Source organism: Equus przewalskii, chromosome 2, assembly GCF_037783145.1.
Source record: "Equus przewalskii isolate Varuska chromosome 2, EquPr2, whole genome shotgun sequence".
In the NCBI taxonomy this organism is placed as follows: Eukaryota; Metazoa; Chordata; class Mammalia; order Perissodactyla; family Equidae; genus Equus; species Equus przewalskii.
In genome coordinates this window covers 36,946,708-36,966,836 of record NC_091832.1, presented here as the reverse complement: position 1 = coordinate 36,966,836, position 20,129 = coordinate 36,946,708, and the positions used below count along the sequence as shown (strand labels likewise).

The following is a 20,129-nucleotide window of genomic DNA, read 5'->3' as shown; positions in this document are numbered from 1 at the left end:
CTCAGGAGGGCAGGCTACCCAGTGCAGCAGGCCCACCTCTGGTGTCCCTGTGCCTGGGACAATGCCTGGCATGTGGTAGCAGGGGTGGCAGTTGGAAGAGAAGGTGCTGCAAGATTTTTTACAGAAATAATTCCCGGATTCCTGCCCAGGTGGATATGAAAGTCAAGGGAGGAGGCCCAAGGACACCCACATTTCTGTGAGGCTTTGAGCTCTACTCGAGCTATCCAACCCCCGCCCCCCGGCCCCGCCCACCACCCCAGCCCCAATCTCAAGGAAGGCCTCTGTTTATTCCCCACCCGGCCTCCAGCCCCACCCACTGTTTGAGAACTTGAGGCAGGTGCTCTCCAGAAGTCTGTGATTCTGTTGTTTATTGTGTGTGCAGTGTACAATTCTAGGACCCTCCCATGCCCCCTCCCCTCCCATCCCCCAAGGGCCCCTGAACGGTGGGGCTAAGAGGTCACCCTAAGACCACTGGCCCAAGAGGGGCAGAGGGCAGAGGCTGGCCCTTTGCCCTCACCCCTGCTTCTGTATATGGGAGACTGAGCCCCAGTCACTGGGGGCAGCTGGGGCTCCCCAGAGTGAAGGCTGACTGGGGGTCCCCACCCTGGCCTAGGGACCAGGAGGGAACTGGGTTGGGAGCTCTTCCTATGATGCAGGCATTCTCCAGCAGAAAGATGTGGGGGCAGGGTGTACAGGCCACGAGGGGCAGAAGGGGGTCACCACTCCCCAGTGCACAGCGGGGTGGGAGGCGGCGCGAGAGCAGCTTCTGATGCCCTGGGTTCAAATTCGACCTTCAGTGAGTAAGCTGGGTGCTCAGAGACTCAGTTTCCCCATTGATAAAAATGGAGACTGTAGATCTGATTTTAGAATGTTCTGAATTCGGCCTCAACCAATGGTAATACTTAGTATCTGAAGGACAGTGATAGGTGTGCGTGCGTGTGTGCGTGCATGCGTGTGTGTAGGGGGGCTATGCACACATCAAGCCTATAGATTCATAAAGGGGAAAGGATGGGAAAGGCCACTGGCCACAGGGGAAGGTTGACAAGAAGCTGGGGTCCATCTTTGAAGTCCCAAAGCCCCCCCCCCAACGCTTTCTCCCACCTGTTGGGTGACTGTCTGCCCGGGAGGCAGCCCCCTGGAGCCCAGGCCTCTGGGTGGGGTGAGAAGGACCAGCCCCCCACCCCAGTCAGCCTTGCCTGGGGGCACGAGCAGGTCACAGACAGCAGGAGCGTCACACGGTTTATCACGAGCCAGCTGTATTGGAAAAACGCCATATATACAGACGCAAGGTGGCCCTGCCCTGGCACAGCTGGCTGGCTGGGGGCACCAGGTGGGCCGGCGGCCTGGCAGCTGGTCTGGGGGTTGGAGATGGCAGAGGGGAGACTTTCCATCCCAGCTGTCTCCTGGCCTCCCTGTGCCCCCGGGCAGTTCAGCTGAGACAGGCACCTCTGCTTGCGATTTCCCTCTGCCTTTCCCACGCCCCTCGCCAAGGAGCCCCAGGTCCCCGGTCCCCCTGCCCCTACCTTGCAGAGACTCCATAGATCAAAGGAATTGCCTGTCTGTCTGTCCTGCAGATTATTTGCCCAGAGATCCTGCTATCCCAATCTCCGTTCCCCAAAGTGGCTTCTCTGGGATCGCCCTTTCCTCATCCCAATCCCTTTATTCTGGATTAAGTGAAAGAGGGCACATCTGGAATCTGGGGGCCACGGGTCAGGCAAGGGGGGTCCCTGGGCTGCCTTGGGCAAAGCAGAAGACCTTAACTGGGGGGGACGACCCACCTGGGGTCTGCAGGGGGTCAGAGCCTGGAGTCTGGGCTGAGATGTCCTGGAGGCTGTCATGAGGGGGTTAGGAAAACCTCTGGCAGGCCAGTGGGGACAAGGTGGGGAAGGGCCAGGGAAGGGAGGCCCTCAGATTTTTATCTCCGTCCGGAACATCTGCTGGACGTGCTCTGTGTGCGGGTGGCGTCGCGCCCGGATGGTGAGGCTGCCGTCCTCCCTCAGAGCCGAGGTCACGGATGTGGGGTCCACGTCCTCTGGCAGCTGGCACTTGTGAGCGAAGGTGTTCATGACGGTGCCATCCGCTGCCAGCTGGGGAAGGGGTGATGGTTCAAGCCAGGCTGCCCCCAACCTCCGTCCTACTTATGTCAGCCACAGCCCCTTCTCCCCAGTCTAAGCCCAGCTGGGCCCCCACATGCCAAGGGGTTCTGCTCTCGGGTGCAGAGGCCCGGGGCAGGGGCTGGCCAGGGTGGTGGTTGAGTGCAGGACAGGCACAGAGGGGCTGAGAGGAGCTGCGGCTGTTCTGAGGGGTAGGCAAGGGCTTGGTGGAGGGAGCTCCGAGAGGGAGGCAGAAGCTAGGCCTCCTGAGCAACAAAGAGAAGATGGCACAGAACAGAGCAGAGCCCTCCTGGACACCCAGGCACACGGAGTGTCCACCGCCAGGGCCGGGCCAGCTGCCCCTCCCTCATGACTCGGCCAGCACATAGTGTCCAGAAGAGGCCGGGGTGGCTGAGTCACTGGCAGGGCTGGCAGGGCTGGCACGTGCTGCCCACTGGTCCCGGTACCCACAGTCCTTGGCTTCCCTGGCGGGGTGCCAGGGGAAGAAGCCGGGCTATGGGGTCTCCAGAGGAAGCCTTGGGCAGACCCTCTCCTCGGGCAGCTGTGGCTGTGGCCTGCTGGGGGCAGCATCCCCATTCAGGCCGGGCCACACCCTCCTCCTGAGTGCAGGCCTCCTGGGAGCTGGGACTCAGAGACCCTAGTGACACAGTGACCCCGAGACCTGTTGGTGAAGGAAGTGTGGGGTTCAGAGTGTGTGTGACCCTGAACTACAGGGCCTAACTCAGGGGCCTGAGGAGGGGGCGGGGCCTCTGGGTCCAGGAGGGAAGAGGGCTTGAGAGGTGTCATGTGAGGGAGCCCCCCCCGCAGCTGCCTGGGGAGCCCCGCACCTGAGCGCATGCCCGCCAGAAGAGATGTCCTCACTTAACCACTGTCTCCCTCCTCTCCTCTCCCGTCTCACCTCACCCCTCAGGTGCCCCCCGCCTGCGTCCTTCCACCCCTCGCCAGTCCCCCGTGGCCCCCTCAGCTGCCCTTGGCTCCTGAAGAAAGGATCTGAGAGCCTTGGGGCAGACAGAGGCAGGAACGGGGACCCACGACCCACAGGCTACAGGAGCCAGGTCTGCCATTTGCCCTGGTGGAGTTGGGGAAGGCACTGGTCAGGGTCTGGGGTCCAAGGATGGGACACAGGCGTGGGGACACTGGGCCGAGGGTCCAGGGGTGGAGCCCGGGGTCCGGGTGGGGTGGGCAAGCCTCACCTTCTCAGCCCGCACCTCGATGTGGTTGTTGGAGGTGGTGACGATGATGTCTTCAGGTGAGAAGTCGCTCACGTCCACTGCAAACTCATAGGCGTCTCCGAGGGTCTTGATGTTGCCCGGTCCCCCGGAACGGGCTGTGGAGAGGGCTGCCGTGAGCTGAGCCAGCGCAGGCTTGCATCAGAACCCGGGTTTCTGGCTCCTGCTCCTGGGCAAAGGGTGCAGCACCCCCAGGCCTGACCTCCACCCAGCTGTTGCTCCTAACCCTGCCCACCCCTCACCTCTTGCAGCCCACCTTTTCCATGGAGGGAGGGGGCCTCACCCAGCACAGATGGATGTGACACCCTCTGGAGCAACCCACTCCAGGCCTGGAGGCTGGGGGATGCATACCCCCCAACCCCATCCAGCCCTCCAGGGCTCCACCAAGGACCTGGCCACAGTCCCTGTGTGGCCATTGGCATCACAGCTGTCCCCTGGGCCACAGGTGTTCCTAGGAAGCCTGCTTGTTCTCATGGCCACATCTGTCCTGGTGGCCACATGTGGCTGCAGCTGTGCAGCACCTGCTCCCGGCAGCTCGGCACCACATCCACTTTCAGAGGTGCCCTCAGCAGGTGTCCCCTACCTGTGCATCTCCCCCTCCCAGAGCACTTGCCTGGGAAGGCCAGGGGCTCCGAGCGGGGCCGCATGAAGCTGCCGAAATCCTCGGAGAACATGCTCAGGGCCTTCTCCATCGGGGGGTCCTGGGCCGGGAGGGCGTGGGAGGCTGAGGAGGCCGAGGAGGAATGGAAGCTTCTCTCCGCTCTGAAGGTGGAGGAGGTCCTGTGGCTCATCCACGGGTGGGCGGCCGGGCCCTGGCCAGGCGGGCAGGGTGGACGGGAGAGGGTGCGGGCGGCAGGCTCCGGGGAGCGTGCTGGACCCCAACTGCCGGTGCTTTATAAGGCCTGACCATCCCTGGGCTCGGGGCCAGCCTCTTGTCTACCAGCTAAATTTAGGCCTCTCCGTGGCCCGGAGGGGGCTGGAAATCTTCTCCAGTGAGACGGCGCTGCTGACAGTCCAACACACGCGGGCCGAGCCCGAGTTCCCAGCCCAGCATTCCAGGCCGATAACTCCAGCCCAGGGCCTCCACACGCAGCGAGGCAGGGGCCAGTGCTGTCCCTTTGCCACTCAGACCCCCGTGCCCATCCTGGGACCTTGTGTGTGTGGTGTTTCTGTGTCTCTGTCTCTCGCATCAGCCTGGGGCTCCCTGCGGACTGTGCCTCCCCCATCAGATTGTAAGCTCTTTGAGGACAGGGCTGTCTCTAGTTCCTGTCCCCCTCCCCTGAAGTTCCAGCCCTTGGTTAGAGGGGCTCTGGGTAGTGGGCAATCAGGGCAGAGGGGCCCAAGCCCCTGGCTCTGGGGAGGGCAGGCAATGCAAGGTCAGGAGGTCCCGGGTGGGTGGTGGACCCCCACCTGCTGGACCCCGGTGCGAGGTGAGGGCTCCCTCCTGCAGATGATGCTCACAGCCATCTCTTAGGAGGGACTGAGACAGCCCTGGTGGTGTGTGTGTGGGGTATAGAATGTGCAGCTGTCCCCCTGCCAGCTCCCACGGGGACCCAGATTCTGTGCTTGCCCTCCCCCAACTCTGGGAACTTACTGGGGCCCCAGAGGAGAAAGCTGGCAGCCTGAGGCAGGGCTGGAGGTCGGGGCCAGACTCAGAGGAGGAGGGCAGATAATGTGGTAATTGTCCTTAAAGATCCAGAAGGTTGTGCTCCTGGGAACTCGGCTTGACCTCCAGCTCAGAGGAGATGCCTGAGACTGCGGTGGGCCAGAACTCAGCTAGAGATGAAGGAGAATTCCAGAAGAAACTGCTCCACCTCTGACTATTGGAGGGCCTGCTGGGCCCGGGCCCCTGGCTCTGAGCTTTTCAGCTCGGCCCTTTGACCCCACATGGCTCAGGACTGAAGCATTATTCCCATTTCTCGCAGAGGGGGCCGGCTTGCCTGTGGGTAAGGGGCAGAGCTGGGATTTGAACCCAGACGCGTCTGAGCCTTGGTCCTCCAGGAGGCCAGAGTGACCAAATGTATGTGTATGGAGACAGGCTGCCCTGAAGACGCTGAGAAGCCCCTCTCTGTCCACCTGTGGCTCAGCAAAACCAGGACTGGCCTGGGGGCCAGGTTGGGGGAAGGCCACTTGGGGAGGTGGGCAGGCCCTCTGCTGCTGCCCAGGTTGCAGTGTGGGGCCTCTGCTCTCCTCTCCAAATCTTGCCCTCCTCCTCCAGGGAGGCCTCTCTGATTGCTGCAGTGTCACAGGGAGCCCTGCCCAGCTGCCCACCCCAGCACCGGGCAGGGTGATGTGGTCTTCCTGTGTCTGTGATTTCTCTGCCATCCTCTCTCCCATATCAGGCTGGCAGTTCCTCCAAGGCAGGGGTTCACCTGTGGCCCCATTAGTTTGGGGGCTCCTGAAGGTGGGGACTGTTTCTTCTTTCTTGGGCTCCCATAGAACTTCATCCTTGGGGGCTCCATCCACAGGGTAATTACTGGTGCTGCTGGTCCAGGGAGTGGGGGCAGGGTAGGGCACAGGGAGCAGCTGGGGGCCAGGGAGGGGGCTAGAACAAGGGGGATCTGCAACTCCAGTGGAGATTCCTGTCTGGCCCGTGTCTGTCACCCCTCATGGCTGAGGGGGTTCTAGTAGGGCTGCCAGGAAGTTACCAGCACTGAGGCGAGACGGAAAGAGGGTGGGGGTGGGGGTGGGGGGCCCAGAAGCCTGCCGCCCGCCCGCCAGGGAAACAGGAGCCAGTGGCTAAATGCAGACACACTGTCATGGTGCTGAGGGCCTGAGTCACCGCTCCTGGACGTCAGATCTCGTTACCCACCCCCGCCCACCGTCCCTCCACCCCTTTCCCCGGTCCCAGAGGCGTCACCCACACGAATACTGGATCCACTGGCTTCAGTGGCCAGGAGGGACCCTGAAAGGTCATCAAGGCCATTCCCCTGTCTCCGAGCCTACCTCTCCCTCCAGATCACAGGGACAGAAGGGGCTTCAGAGATGATCCAGTGTCTTGGATCCCAAACCTGCTGGAGCATCCCAGTCACCTGGAGGAACTTTTAACAAACACAGACTCTTGCCCCTGCACCCCAAGATTCTGATTTGGGGTCTTGGGAAGGGACTAGGAATCTGTTCCCATCACTTCCCCACACGGCCAGCCTGGAGGCCAGTGTTCAGAAGCCACACGTTGCTCAGTAGATACTTACTGAACACCTACTCTGTGCCAGACACTGTCCTGGTCTCTGGGGGACCGGTGATGAATGAGGCAGAGATGAGCCCCTGCCCCATGGCTCCCAGGCTCTCCTCGTTGGACAGAAGAGGAAACCGAGGCTCCGAGTGGTGAAGGACCAGTGGGGCTGGCAGGGCTGTTCTGGCTTCAGGCTCTCACTCTCCACTGCTGCCGGCGCTCGATGCAGAAGATGGGGAAGCTGGGGGCCGGCATGGGGGGGGAAACGGCTTTTGGAGGGACTTGCCACAGGCACTGCGTCACTGTACCGCCTTCTTCCCAGTTTCCTGGTATTCCCGGGGCCGGGGGGGGGGGGGGGGTGGTGCGCGCGTGGACGTGCAGTGCTGGCTGGCTGGTGCCGGCTGAGAGGTTGTAGCCGGCAGCTGCTTGAGGCCAGAGAGTCGGGTTTGGGATGTCAACAGGGCGGCCGGTTATCCTGTGTACACAGTGGACAGGTTGGGGTGGCCAAGGCGATGGTGGGCCAGGGTCCATGCAGAGCAGCAAACCCCCACCACACTTCCCACAACAAACATACATGTTCCTATGTTGAACGACTGGGCCTGGCGTCCAGGGGCAGAGAGTGGCTCAGGATCCCAGGATTTTAACAAGTCATTGAAGGGCCATTGTGATTTTCAGAGGGGAGCTTTGTCTGGGTGAGTGGGGGAGGGCAGTTGTCCCAGATCCCTTACCCAAATCTTCCTAAAGTGTCATCAGACACAAATCCTCTGCTTTATGCCCAAACCCTTGCCCTGATTGTTTAAGCCACAGGAACTGGAGGAGCTCAGGGCAGGGGAAAATCCAGACAGTCTGGGTCTGGGTTCAGCCTCTGCTGTGTGACTTTAGATGAGTGACTGCACCTCTCTGATCCTCCATTTGTCATCTGCAAATGGTGATGTTGCCCCTGACTCGCAGGGTGCTGGGAGGATGAACTGAGTTGCAGTTGTAATGGGCCTGACATGCAGCTGCCACGTAATGTGTGCTTCTTCCCTCACCATGCCCCTCGATGCCCTCACTCCTACCCTCTGTTAGGGTGGGACAAAGTCTGTGGCATTTACCCAGAAGCGCTGGGGTTTGAGAGGCAGTTTTCTGAAACTGCAGGCACTGGACGTGAGGATCAAGTTCAAGTTCTTTGCCAGGCCTCGGAGGCCCCCAGCCACCCCAATTCGCTGCCCTCGCTCCAGCTTTCCGGCCACCTCTCCACCTCTGAGCAAGGTGGGCTCTCAAGACAGGACCATGGAGCTACAGTTTGTAGGTTTTGGAGTCGGGCAAACCTGGGTGGGAATCCTGGCTCTGCCCCTTGGCCTCTGTGACCTTGGACAAGCAGCCTCGCCTCTCCAAGGCTCTCTAAAGTGACATAACACCCCCCTCGCTGGTCCTCCCTGCACACTCATCAATTTGGGGGAGGGGTGAGCACGGCAAGGATGCAGTAAGGACAGCCGGGTCCTTCCGCCTGCTCCGCCAGCTCCCTTCCCTCGCCCTTCTCTGCTTTTTCAAGCTCCTTCCATGCCTGGCTCTGAGAATCCAGGGCCCTGACCCTCAGCCCCGACAGATGACCCCTCACTGTCCTGCTGTGTGCATGAATTTCCCCCTCCCGGGCCCCTCGTGCCCCGGTCTGCAGCCTGGAGCTGCAGCCTCTGCGTGGCTCTGGCAGGTTGGGGGAGCCCCTGCTCCTGGTCCCTCTTGGCTTCTCTGGCCTGTAGAGCTCAGCCAGCCTGGGCAGTTCTGGTTGGTTTGTCAAGGACATTCTTAATGGCCACTGTACACCCCAGCGGCGGGGGGGGGGGGGGGTGTGAGGGTGGGAGGGGGAGAAGAGGGAGCCAGGATGTTGATTGGTGGAATGCACACCTGTCCAGGTGCACCTGCGCTGCAGGCAAAGGAGTCTCTGTTAGAGGAGGGCCAGCTGGGGCCACAGCGGGACGGACGCACAGAGGTGAGGGGCCGCCGGGTGCGGGGCTGGGCACAGACTTGATGGAACCTGCCAGGGCCAGGGCGGGCAGCGCGGGAAGCTGGAGGGCCGGGAGCCAGCACCTCGCCGGGACTCTCACGGGCTCTCCTTCTGGGCCTGGGCTTTTCCTGCCTCTGTGGCCTGAGCTGAGGGAGAAGGCTCCGAGATGGGCATAGGGGGCGGGGGGAGGTCAGAGCGGTCCCTGGGGACCCCGAGCGAGAGAGCGACTCTGCTGGGCAAGGAGACTGCTCTGAGTAGTGGAAGCAGCCACACATCCAGGGAGGGTAGGAGCGGTGGTCACCGGGAAAGGGGGCTCTGAGGCTTGGGGTCCTGTCTTGACCAATCTCCTGGTGGACCCAGAGGGCCCAGCCAGGAGCCTCCAGCTCCACGCTGCACGTTAACACACACGCGTGTGCCCTTGGTGACACCCACCCAGTGATAAGGGCACACCAGACCCATGCGCCCTCCTGATAACTTCACACACACACACACAGAGGAAAACATCACCTTTCCTTTTTATCTGAGATGTAGCATTTTGGAAGGGCCAAGTGGCAGGGTGAGGGTGGTGGAGCAGCTCACCAAGGGTCTGTCCGTCTGTCTGTCCCATCAGGGACCCGATGGAGGAGCTGGTAGGGCTGTGCGAGGGCTCCTCGGGGAACCCTGTGACTCTTCGGGAGCTATGGGGCCCGTGTCCCCAAATCCGCCGAGGCATCCGAGGTGAGAGCTAGGTCCCCTTCCCCTCTCCGCGGAAGACCCCTCAGGACGTCCCCCCTACCCAGGCCCCACCTCCCCCACCCACCTTGAAGCCAAGAGCTGCTCTCCTCCTTTCATTTACCCCTGGACGTCGCTGCCCAGAGTCTCTGGGTGGCAGGGAGGGAAGGGATCTGTCTGCCTGTCCATCTGCCTTTTGGGAATGCAGCCCGAGGCCTTGTCACTGGGCCTGGGGCCTTGCTAGGGTCGGGCGGTCCCCTTTGGCCTCACACCAGGGGGCCATGTAGGTCAGGGACACAGGTCCTGGGACAACACAGCAGCCTTGCAAGGCCCTCGCCTTCTCTAAGCGGTGGACCCTGTGGAGATACTGGAGAAAGCCGTGGCTCCCAGCACTCCCTCCACACCGCTGCCACCTTGACCATTCTTCCATAAGTACCCCAGCATGGGGCGGGGTGGGGAGGGCCAAGGGTCCAGGGCCCCCTGGCGGGGCCAATAGGCCTGGCACGCACTGCGCTGCCACCTTCACTTGCCACCACTCCTGCTCTGCCCCTCAGTGAGGCAGAGTGCCCTCCGGGCTACCCTGGAGGGGGCCACCTGGTCCTAGCCCCCCACCACCCCTGCCCTCCCTGCCCTGAGCCTGAGCAGGCCTCCAGCGAAGGGGCTGTCCATGCCCCCGCCTGGCCCCGGGCTATGACCCCCTGCCCCCGCCCCAGGTGGCCTGGAGTGGCTGAAGCAGAAGCTGTTCCGGGTGGGTGAGGACTGGTACTTCCTCATGATCCTCGGGGTGCTCATGGCCCTGATCAGCTACACCATGAACTTTGCCGTGGACCGTGTGATCGGAGGTAGCCCTGCCCTGCACGCACGTCTGCTCTGGACCTAGGGCTTCCGAGCATGCTCTCGGGATGCCAGACGGGCTGCCAGGTGCAGCAGAGCTGGGGGAGGGCCCTGAGTGGGGAAGAGGCCTGTGTGTGTTGCTGGCTTTGCTCTTGACTTGCTGTGTGACCCTGGGCAGGCTCCTGAGTCTCTGAGCCTTAGTCTCCTCATCTGCACAATGAATGAGAGAGACCTGAATATTCCCAAAAGCCCTTCTTCATCTCAGCTCACTGCTCACCTCTTTTTACCAGCCCTGCTCCCTCTCGTGACTCCCTTCCCTCTGCTTCAGCAGGCTCTCCACCCTGAGGTCTCCCTGGAAGAGGGGGCATGGGGCAGGAAGAGTCTAACAGACCTTCTCTGGGAGATGTGCTCAGGTGCCATCATGAGGACCTGTGATGCACCAGACTTCGTTTGAGGCGCTTCACACTCTGTCTCATTTCTCGCAATGACCCTGGGAGGGAGGTACCACCACGAGCCCATTTGACAGGCAGGGAAACAGAGGCTCAGAGAGGTTGAGTCGCTCGTTCAAGGTCACTCAGCTAGGGGAGTGGCAAAACTGGGATCTGGATCCAGGGTCCTACTCCTGCCTCCTCCTGGGGATCTGCCACTCACTGCGCGCCCTGGGCTTCCCCTCTCCGAGCCTCCACTTCCTGGTCAGTGAGTGGGCACCTGGGGCTGCAGAGCCTGCAGGTGGCTCCCTGACCCTGGGCTGTCCCCAGCACACAATTGGCTGTACCGGGAGATTGGGGACAACCACCTGCTCCGGTATCTGTCCTGGACCGTGTACCCCATGGCCCTGGTCTCCTTCTCCTCCGGCTTCTCCCAGAGTATCACACCCTTCTCCGGAGGTGAGCCTGGTCACTGTGCCATTTGCCTGTGTGCCTTGCACTGAATTCCCCTGACCAAAGCCTTTTCATACCTCTGGGGCTTCTGATGGGGGAGGCAGGGAGCAGTAACCCCATTTCACAGCCAGAGAAGCCAGGCTCAGAGAAATCGTGTTGCTTGCCAAAAGTCACACAGCGAGAAGGCCAGATCTTGACTCCTGGGTCGCTGCTGGCTCTGCTCCCTTTCTGAGGGCCCCTCGGGCGGTGACAGGGAGCACTGGGGGCAGGTTGCTTTGGGGGGTTGGTGCCATGGTATCCCCAGGGAGGGGCTAATGGAAAGGCACAGCTCCCCCCGGCGTCTCAGCTCTGCCTCCAGCTCCAGGCCAGCAGAGGAGAGTTCTGGGGGCACATCCGGGGTGCCTGAGATGCTATCCTGGGTTCCTCTCATCCTGCCTTAGCTGTCTGCCAGGCCCAACTGGAAGAACATGGACAGCTCATGGCCCCTCTCTGACCCTCAGCTTCCTCCTCTGCAAGATGAGTTTAAGAATCCTAACTCCAGGGTTTAGGAGGACCTGACAAGATCGTCTTGATGTGAAACTTTTGTGCAGGGCGAGGTGTTAAGAGTTTAATCTAGAGACTGTCCCTCGTCTTGCCCCCCCCCCCAAGGTTCTGGAGTCCCGGAGCTGAAGACCATCTTGTCGGGGGTGGTCTTGGAGGACTACCTGGATATCAGGAACTTTGGGGCCAAGGTGGTGGGCCTCACCTGCACCCTGGCCGCCAGCAGCACCATCTTCCTGGGCAAAGTGGTATGGGCAGGCGAGAGCTCCCCACCAGCCCCTGCCCTGCCCTCCTGGCCCTCTTCTTTTTCCCCATCGCCCCACTGAAGCTGGGTCAGCGGGACTCAGGCCAACGCCTGCATTCAGGGGTCCAGTCTGGGGAGGAGGCAGCTGGGGTGAGAGGTGACAAAGGTGGGGGGAAGGTGGGGGATGGAGGAGGAGGGTGTGGGTGGGACAGCCAATGTGTCTCTGCATGAGGTCCCTCTACCCCCCACCCCTGGGCCCCGAGGGGGAGGAGCATGGCCGTCTCCCCTCAGAGGACAAGTCCTGCCCCTGTGCCCACACCGCCCCCCGCAGGGCCCCTTCGTGCACCTGTCTGCCATGATGGCTGCCTACCTGGGCCGCGTGCGCGTCCAGGCCACTGGGGAGTCCGAGGTGAGGGGCTTAAGGAGGGTCCCCTAGGAAGAATGAGAGGGAGGGGAGGGCGTGGCTGGCTCTGAGCCCCGACTCTGCATCCCCCCAGAACAAGAGCAAGCGAAATGAAATGCTGGTGGCGGGGGCTGCGGTGGGCGTGGCCACAGTGTTCTCGGCCCCCTTCAGCGGTGAGACCCTCCCTCGCGCCCCCCTCTGCACCCTGGGGCCCCCACTCACCTCTCCTGTCCCCTGGCACGGTCAGACTGCCCCCCTCGCTCCTCTGCCCTGCTGAAGGGCCTGGAGGAGGGATGGGGCGAGTCCTGGTCTTGGTGTTTACTGCAGTTTTGGCGCGGGCACAGCCACCCCAGGCTGGGGGTGGGGGTGGGTTACATTAGACAGACTTGGGTGTGAAATCCGGGTCTGCTGTGTGACCCCAGCCTGTGAGTTCACCTCTCGGAGCCTCATTTCCTCCTGTGTAAATGGGGATCATAACAGTCCCCGCCCCACAGGGCTGCTGTAAGGATTGAGATGGCCGTGCCATGCTCACTGGGCAGCGGAGCCGGTCCTGCCCTCCCCTCATCTCAGCTGGGGACCAAAGGGAAGGGGCGGCCCTGTCTGCGGGCTGTGGAACAGGACGGGAGGGCTCCAGGCGCTGGGGTGGGTGGAGGTAGAGGTCCCTCTAAGCTCAGTGTCGCCCCCAGGCGTCCTGTTCAGCATTGAGGTCATGTCTTCCCACTTCTCGGTCTGGGATTACTGGAGGGGCTTCTTTGCTGCCACCTGCGGGGCCTTCATGTTCCGCCTCTTGGCGGTCTTCAGCAGCCAGGAGGGTGAGCCCCACTGGACCACCGACCTGGCCCTGCCTCCCCTGCCTCTTCCCTCCTCCCTACTTTTCTCCCCTTCTTCTCCCCTCTTCCTCCTCTTCCTTTCCCTACCACTGTCTTGGAGGATGGAAGGGAGCTGACCTGCGTTAGCCTGTGTTGGGCATAATGGATGGGGGGGCCTGAAGGTCGAGGGGGGCAAAGCTGGGCAGGATGGCAGGGGCCAGGTTGTAGGGGCCTTGAACGCCAGGAAAGGGGTATTCAAGGGCAGGACCTGGCACCATCCCCACCCCCACTGGTTAATTCTGGGTTTGGCTGGGGTGGGAATGTGGTCCCTCCTCCCCACCCCGTCCCTCCGCAGAGACCATCACCTCCATCTTCAAGACCAGCTTCCGGGTGGATGTCCCCTTCGACCTGCCAGAGATCTTCTTTTTTGTGGCGCTGGGGTGAGTGGGTGCCTTGGGCCCCTCAAGAGCCCAACAGGGGGCCTCCCCAAGGCCTGAACTGCTGCCCTCGGTGCTGGGGAGGGCCCTGCACTCACCTCCCTTCCCTCAGGGCCATCTGTGGCATCGTGAGCTGTGCTTACCTCCTTTGTCAGCGCGTGTTCCTCGGCTTTGTCAGGACCAGTCGGGTCATCTCCAAACTCATGGCCACCAGGTCGGCTCTGGGTGGGGCCTGGGGAGCCCCTCACTGGGACTCTCAGCTTCCTGAGCCCACAACTCCTTCATATAGAAAGCCCCACTCCCTGACTGAACCCCCATCCTCCTACTGAGCCCCCTAAACCCCCTAGCCCACACCCCACTTATGGAGCCCCCGTCCCCTCACTAAGCCCTTTTCCAGGTCCCCACAGCCACTGCTCCCCCTTTACCGGGCTACCACCCCCTCCATTTAACCCTCCCCTCCTGAGGCCTCACCCCCTCACTAGCTCCCTCCCCCTCACTGAACCCCTGCTCCCCACGAGCCACAAGCCCCTTACAGAGCCCCCTTTCCTCCCCAAACCTTTCTCTCTGCCCCCTCCTCCCCACAGCAAGCCTCTGTGTTCCGCCCTGGCCGCCTTGGTTCTCGCCTCCATCACCTACCCCCCTGGCTCGGGCCGCTTCATGGCTTCTCGGGTAAGGGGTGCTGAGCTGGGGCCGTGGGAGTGGGGAACCGCATTCCCCCATTCGTGGCCCTCTCTGAGCCCATCATCTCTCTTAGTCCCCACGGCACCTGCACGGGGGATGCCTGGGCATCATTTTATGGTTGAGGACGCTGTAGCTCCCAGAGGTTCAGAGCCCTTCCCAAGGTCCCCCCACCCTGATGGGAGGTGGCAGAGGAGGATTTGAAGCTGGGTCAGGGGGTGAGGGGGTGGCGAGGCTGCTGCCCGCCCCCTCATGCAGAGTTCCGGCCTTCTCCCCGCTCCAGCTGTCCATGAGTGAGCTTCTGAACTCACTGTTAGACAACAACTCGTGGGCACTGATGACCCAGAACTCATCCCCACCCTGGCCTGCGGAGCCCGACCCCCAGAACCTGTGGTTCGAATGGTACCACCCTCGGTTCACCGTCTTTGGGACACTTGCCTTCTTCCTGATTATGAAGGTGGGTGCCCCGGGCCCCCCAGGGGTGTGCACAGAGCCGAGACCAGCCTTGAGTGGGATGGGGTGCCTCCCCACTGCACATAGCACAGGGCCAGGGCCTTCACCCAGACTCCCTGATCTGACCCCTGCCTGCTGTGTGGTCCTGGGCAAGTCAGCTCTCTGAGCCTCAGTTTTCTCATCTTTAAAATGGGGTAGTTATTGTGCCTACCACAAAGGGAAGGTCGAGAGGGAAGAAAGGAAAGCCCCTGGCATGGTGCCAGCACACAGTAGACACTTTGTCAGGTTCCTTCCCTGACACGAGACACTGGCCATGGGCATGTGCCTGGGCATCCTCCTTCTCCCTGGGGAACTCCCCTGTTCCCTGTCCAGTCCCTCCCTTGCCTACTCTTGTCCCGTTGCCTCTGACCTCTGCCCCTCTGGCTTCCCATCGCCCACAGTTCTGGATGCTGATTCTGGCCACCACGATCCCCATCCCTGCTGGGTACTTCCTGCCCATATTCATCTATGGTGAGTCTGATCCTGGGGGTCTCAGAGGCTCTGGGTTATTGGGGGAGGACCATGGCTGCTGGTCCGCCCCCTCCCTCCCCGGGATGGTACTGAGGTTGGTCCCCAGGAATGGAGGGCTCTGGGGGTTCAGCCTGGCTCCCCCTCCTGCTACTATGTCTGTGGCTAGGAGCTGCCATCGGGCGCCTCATAGGGGAGGCCCTCTCTGTTGCTTTCCCTGAGGGTATTGTGGCCGGAAGGGACACCAACCCCATTGTGCCTGGGGCGTATGCCCTGGCAGGTGAGTAGACCGGGTCCCCATTGGGTGGGCAGACACTACGGGGCTGGGCTGGACCTGGAGAATCAGCCAGTGGTTCTTCAGGGCTTGGAGTGCTCACTGAGCCCCCCACGAGCCCTCCTCCCTGAGCCCCCATTACTCTCTCCAGCTCCTGTCCTGTCTCTGCACCCCCATCCCCTCCTCACTGCTTCCCCCTCACCAAGCCCAGGCCCTGGGGCACTTCCAACAGTGGCCAGCATGTGGCCTCCGGACAATTCCTGTCCTAGCCTCTGGCCATGGCCACACCAGCCTTGCCCTCTGCAGGGGCTAGCCTCTGGCCTGAGTCACCCCATCCCGGCTCTGCCTCTGCAGGGGCCGCGGCCTTCTCAGGAGCTGTGACCTACAGCATCTCCACGGCGCTGCTGGCCTTTGAGATGACTGGCCAGATCGTGCATGCACTGCCCGTGCTGATGGCGGTGCTGGCGGCCAACGCCATTGCCCAGAGCTGCCAGCCGTCCTTCTACGATGGAACCATCATTGTCAAGAAGCTGCCGTACCTTCCATGGATCCGGAGCCGAAACATCAAGTGAGCAGCACCCGCCTCAGGCTGGCTGAGGGGGGTGATGGTGTCTGAGTGGGCTGGGCGGGGAGGCCTCCCCCCAGAAACCCCACTGTGCTGACTTTGGACGTGAGTGGTTGGGAGGGGACACAGTTGCCCTCTTGTCTTCACTCTCCCTATTTTCCTGCATGACCTTGGGCGAGTCCTTGGCCTCCTGGGCCTCAGTGTCATCCCACCCGGGATCCAAACCGTCTTGGGGGGTCTAGGAGTTGCTTGTTCCAGGAGTCTCTCTGGCCACACTGGAGAGCCAGCAGAGCTCCCCCACACGCCCCCGCCTCGTCCTGGGGTCTGGCTGTCCCCCTCCTCCAGGACCTGACGGGGACGTCTGTCTGCCTCCAGCTCTCACGGTGTGACTGCGGAGCACTTCATGAACTGCACCATCACCACGCTGGCCAAGGACACACCACTGGAGGAGGTGGTCAAGGTCGTGACCTCCACAGACACGGCCGAGTACCCCCTGGTGGAGAGCACAGGTGCCCGGTGGGAAGTGGGGGCATGAATGGGGGGCCATTCCTTCTGCCTTCCTCTTGGACCCTGGAGGGTCAGGCCAGGAAAGGGTAAGCAGGACATTGGACCTGTCAGGTAACTGAATCTGAGTCCAGACTCCGCAACTGTGTGACCTTGGGCAAGTCGCTTCGCCTCTCTGAGCCCCAGTTTCCTCATTGGTAGAATGGAGATAATAGCCAGCCTGCCTTGGGGTGGCTGACATGTTCAGGTGAGACATGAGAGGATGCTTGTAAGGCTCTCTGTGAACAGCTCTTGGAATTCTAGAAACCAGGCCTGTGTGCTTGGGCAGTGGGGGTAGGATGGTGGGAATACTCCTGGAGTCTCCCACCAGGCTCCTTCCCTCAGCCTCCCCTTCAGGAGTTCCCCCGCTGAGTTCCCTGTCCTAGTCCCCGTTGCCATAAGAAAAACATGTGTTTAGAGAAAAACGAATGGGCGCCCTTATTAAAAGACACATAAGCTTGGGGGAAGATTTAGTTAAGCACCTTTCCCACTGGGACAAATACAGTATGAGTGGGAAAGATAAGTTGAGGGGGGGACAGCCATGTCCACTCATGGCCACTGTCAGCCATATGTCCCCTTTGTGCAAATGAGACAAGGTGCACACTTGGTAAGCATAGCACAGCTGGATTTTGGTCCTCACTTGTCCTTTGGGCAGGTACCTTGTGCAGTGAGCAACCTGCACAACTGTATGGGTTACCCCCATACCCACTCCAAGAGGCATAAAGCCACTGACGAGCAGCAGAAACATGGGTAAACCCCTTAAGCTCTACGAACTGCAGTTTCCTCATCTGGAAAATAGGGATTAATACAGTGTGGAGTTGTCAGAGGTTCTTATCCCAAACGCCAGGCACTTCTCCCCACCCAAATTGGGACACCTTTAACTTTATCCCACAGAACATGCCACATATCCCATTTGAAAATATTTGCATATGGAGGACCCCTCTGAGAGGCTTCACCTCCTGGAACAAAGACAGAATTGGCCTCAGGGACAAAGGCCGCTTTTACCCCTTCTGCCACAGGAAGGAAAGAGCGCCCAGCTGCAAGACCCTGTTTCTTCCCCAAGAAATAGCTTTAATTTTTTTAAAGGGGAGCATTTATAGGTCTAGTTGTAAAGTTTTAATTTTACTGAATGAGAAGTAGAAATCCTAGGCTTTCCCCTCAAAACCAAACGCCTGTAAACTCCAGTGACACCCTGGAGCGAGGCTTGCCAAGCCCCCAGCTCACAGTAGGACCCCAGAACATGGTGCCTCCCAGGTTCACGCCTCCACTGGGATGAAACTTCCTGTGGGAAATGAGGACAAGCCCAGTTCTGACACACAGATGTCTTCATACAGGTGTCACACACCTGCTCCTGCCTTGAGGCCCTGCCACCTGGGGAACCTCAGGCTGGGCAGCTTCTCTCCCGGCCCCCTGGCAGCCTTACCCAGCTGCCCTCAGCTACCACACCTCCATGTCAGAAGCTGAGTGACATTGGGCAAGACAATCAACCTCTCTGTGTCTCTGAGCCTCAGTTTCCTCTTCTGTAATATGAGTGATAATAGTTCCTGACCCATAGGCTGCTCTAGGTTCCTGGGAGATGTAAGGACACCTAGCATAGTTCTTGGCACATAGTCGGTGCCCAGAAATGCCAGTTCTTTCTTCATAATGAGCCTCTCCCTCTCCACTTGCCCAGAGTCTCAGATCCTGGTGGGCATCGTGCAAAAGGCCCACCTGGTGCAGGCCCTCCAGGCTGATCCACCTTCCTGGGCTCCAGGACAACAGGTGCGTCCTCGTAGCAGAAGGAGGTCGGGAGTCAGCAGGGTTGTGAGGGGAGGGGTGGCCTGGGGAAGGGGGAGGCTGGACCAGGCCCCATAACCCTTCCCCCATCCCCAGCTGTGTCTCCAGAGCATCTTAGCTGCGGGCTGCCCCGTAGAGCCAGTGACCCTGAAGCTGTCCCCGGAGACGTCCCTGCACCAGGTAATGGGGAGAACTTGGGCATGCGGGCAGACAAGGACGCTGGGACGCGGGGCAGGAGCGCGAGAGGAAACTTAGGCTCCATCTTCCTGACACGCTGTGCGGTCCTTCCTCCTGGGCCTGCTTCCTCTGTGCAGAATGGGCATAGCCATTCCTGCCCTCTCCGAACCTCACTCCCAGGGTTGTTGGGATGATGCCGGGACTACGGAAGTGGGAGGGAGACAGGAGCCTCTGGGTGGAGAGAGACAATGGTTCAAGTATGTCTTTGCTTCAAGGCACGCGTGGGTTTCAATTTTAGGTCCACCACATTCTCCCCATGGGATCTTGGCAAATTATTTAATCACTCTGCGTGCTGATACCTCCCCCACCCCTGCAAGCACAGAGCTGGAGCATGGGGTCGGAGAGGGGCAGAAGCAGGCTGGGGACCCGGGGGTGGTCCCAACCTCCTGTACCACCGGACGATGCTGGATGAACCTTTCGCGGTTCCAAAGGAACCAGCCCCTTGCATGGACTCTGAGGACCCCTAGTGGTCACATTGGACATTGCAGGCCCAGGTCCCGGTCTTGGACGCACCATCGGGTCCCGCCCCCCCTTCCCCGTTTCCAGACGTGGGGGCTCTGGCTCCCCTGGGACAGAGCCCTGGCCAGGACCTCCACCTCTGTTCAAAGCCCCCAGGGTAGGGAGAAATCGAAGTGATGGGCGGGTGGGCACCACCTGTCCTCCAGCTTTTGCTAACAACCCTCCAGGCACACCACCTCTTCGAGCTGCTGGACCTTCATTCCCTCTTTGTGACGTCGCAGGGCAGAGCTGTGGGCTCCGTGTCTTGGGTCGAGGTACCAGGGTCCCCAGGGTGGAGCACAGTAGAGGAGCCACGCTCCAGTAGAGGGGGGAGGAGGCACCCATATCCTCCCACCCAAATTTGGAGGGGCCTCATGGGGTTCTGACGAGCCCCGCTTCCTGGCCCAGAGTGGCCACCGGGCCTGGCTACCCCTACCTTCTTCTGTGGCGAGCGGCCAGCCCTGCCACTCTCTGGGCCTCAAGGGCCCCAGCTGTGCAAGGGGGAGGCACCAGCCCTAACATTCACCTCCGAATTTACCCTGGGGGAATCCGACAAGATTGGAGCGCCCCCCCCCCCCCACGGCAACCTCCTCCACAGCCTCCCTCCAAAAAAACCCTCTTTCTCTGTTCTAGTTGGAGAAAGTGATTTCCAGTCTGACAAACCCGCCGGCCCCAAAGTGAGCCAGCCTGGCAAGATGCAGCAGGGCACCTCGGCTGTCCTGGGGAAGGAGGCTGGGCAGAGACCTCCCTCGCTTCCCCCATCACAACACACCGCTCCCCTCCAGCCCAGCTCAACCCCTCGGCGGCAGGCAGCTCGAACCCAGCAATGAAGAGGAGCCCATATCCCCATGTCCCATCTGGGGTGGGACAAGTGCCATATGCCTTGAAGGACAGATCCCGCCCTGGACAGAGCTCCGAATGCGAGACAGCAGATAAACTCAATGAAAGTTTGTCACATTCACCAGTGAAGAGATTGGTGTATGCTGTCACCAAGGGCAGGCACAGATGCCCTCTGGGGTTGTCTGACTCCCAACCAGAGGGAGGAAATTTTTCCTGAGATAAATAAAGCCGATCCCCAGAGCCTCAGTTCGTGCCTCATCTCTCCTTCAAGGGCGTTGACTTGGCACCTCAGCTCCTGGCCTGCACTGGCCCTGAGTGAGCTCTCGGGCCCCTGCTGGTCACGTGGGCACTGCAGGCCTAGGTCCCTGGTCTCCCACTCCTCCTCATGGCCCCTTCCTGG

The 20,129-nt window shown here is 61.1% G+C and overlaps 2 protein-coding genes across 5 annotated transcripts; one reads left to right on the top strand and one right to left on the bottom strand.

Annotated features, from left to right (window-relative positions):
• Nucleotides 1-351: 351 nt before the first annotated feature.
• HSPB7 (heat shock protein family B (small) member 7) lies at nt 352-12,437 on the bottom strand. Its single transcript, XM_070602108.1, has 6 exons — nt 12,335-12,437; nt 12,080-12,141; nt 6,535-6,756; nt 3,957-6,384; nt 3,308-3,441; nt 352-2,087 (listed from the first exon to the last, which is right to left on the bottom strand). Exons 4-6 carry the CDS (start codon nt 4,132-4,134, stop codon nt 1,908-1,910), a joined length of 492 nt encoding a protein of 163 aa, XP_070458209.1. The 5' UTR covers nt 4,135-6,384; nt 6,535-6,756; nt 12,080-12,141; nt 12,335-12,437; the 3' UTR covers nt 352-1,907.
• On the top strand, nt 8,382-19,976 carry CLCNKB (chloride voltage-gated channel Kb). Of its 4 annotated transcripts, XM_008523236.2 has the most exons (20): nt 8,406-8,484; nt 9,110-9,216; nt 9,924-10,052; nt 10,803-10,931; nt 11,574-11,713; nt 12,041-12,118; nt 12,207-12,285; nt 12,799-12,924; nt 13,277-13,361; nt 13,471-13,572; nt 13,943-14,027; nt 14,320-14,493; nt 14,930-14,999; nt 15,166-15,276; nt 15,625-15,838; nt 16,211-16,344; nt 18,051-18,139; nt 18,251-18,334; nt 19,078-19,164; nt 19,523-19,976. In XM_008523236.2, the coding sequence occupies exons 2-20, from the start codon at nt 9,117-9,119 to the stop codon at nt 19,568-19,570; spliced, it is 2,064 nt and encodes a 687-aa protein (XP_008521458.2). In that variant the 5' UTR covers nt 8,406-8,484; nt 9,110-9,116; the 3' UTR covers nt 19,571-19,976. The 4 variants fall into 4 exon arrangements, with proteins under 4 accessions (XP_070458187.1, XP_008521458.2, XP_008521459.2 ...); XM_070602086.1 differs by lacking the exon at nt 12,041-12,118 and having other exon boundaries at nt 8,382-8,484; XM_008523237.2 differs by lacking the exon at nt 15,166-15,276 and having other exon boundaries at nt 8,410-8,484.
• The last annotated feature ends 153 nt before the right edge of the window (nt 19,977-20,129 follow it).

Coding starts and splice junctions, on each gene's coding strand:
- HSPB7 (XM_070602108.1), bottom strand. CDS start 4,134: ATGAGCCACAGGACCTCCTCCACCTTCAGAGCGGAGAGAAGCTTCCAT. Junction 3,442..3,956: donor GGAGCCCCTGGCCTTCCCAG/GCAAGTGCTCTG, acceptor CCCTCTCCACAG/CCCGTTCCGGGGGACCGGGC. Junction 2,088..3,307: donor TCGAGGTGCGGGCTGAGAAG/GTGAGGCTTGCC, acceptor CCCCTTCCCCAG/CTGGCAGCGGATGGCACCGT.
- CLCNKB (XM_008523236.2), top strand. CDS start 9,117: ATGGAGGAGCTGGTAGGGCTGTGCGAGGGCTCCTCGGGGAACCCTGTG. Junction 12,925..13,276: donor GGTCTTCAGCAGCCAGGAGG/GTGAGCCCCACT, acceptor GTCCCTCCGCAG/AGACCATCACCTCCATCTTC. Junction 19,165..19,522: donor GCTCCGTGTCTTGGGTCGAG/GTACCAGGGTCC, acceptor TCTCTGTTCTAG/TTGGAGAAAGTGATTTCCAG.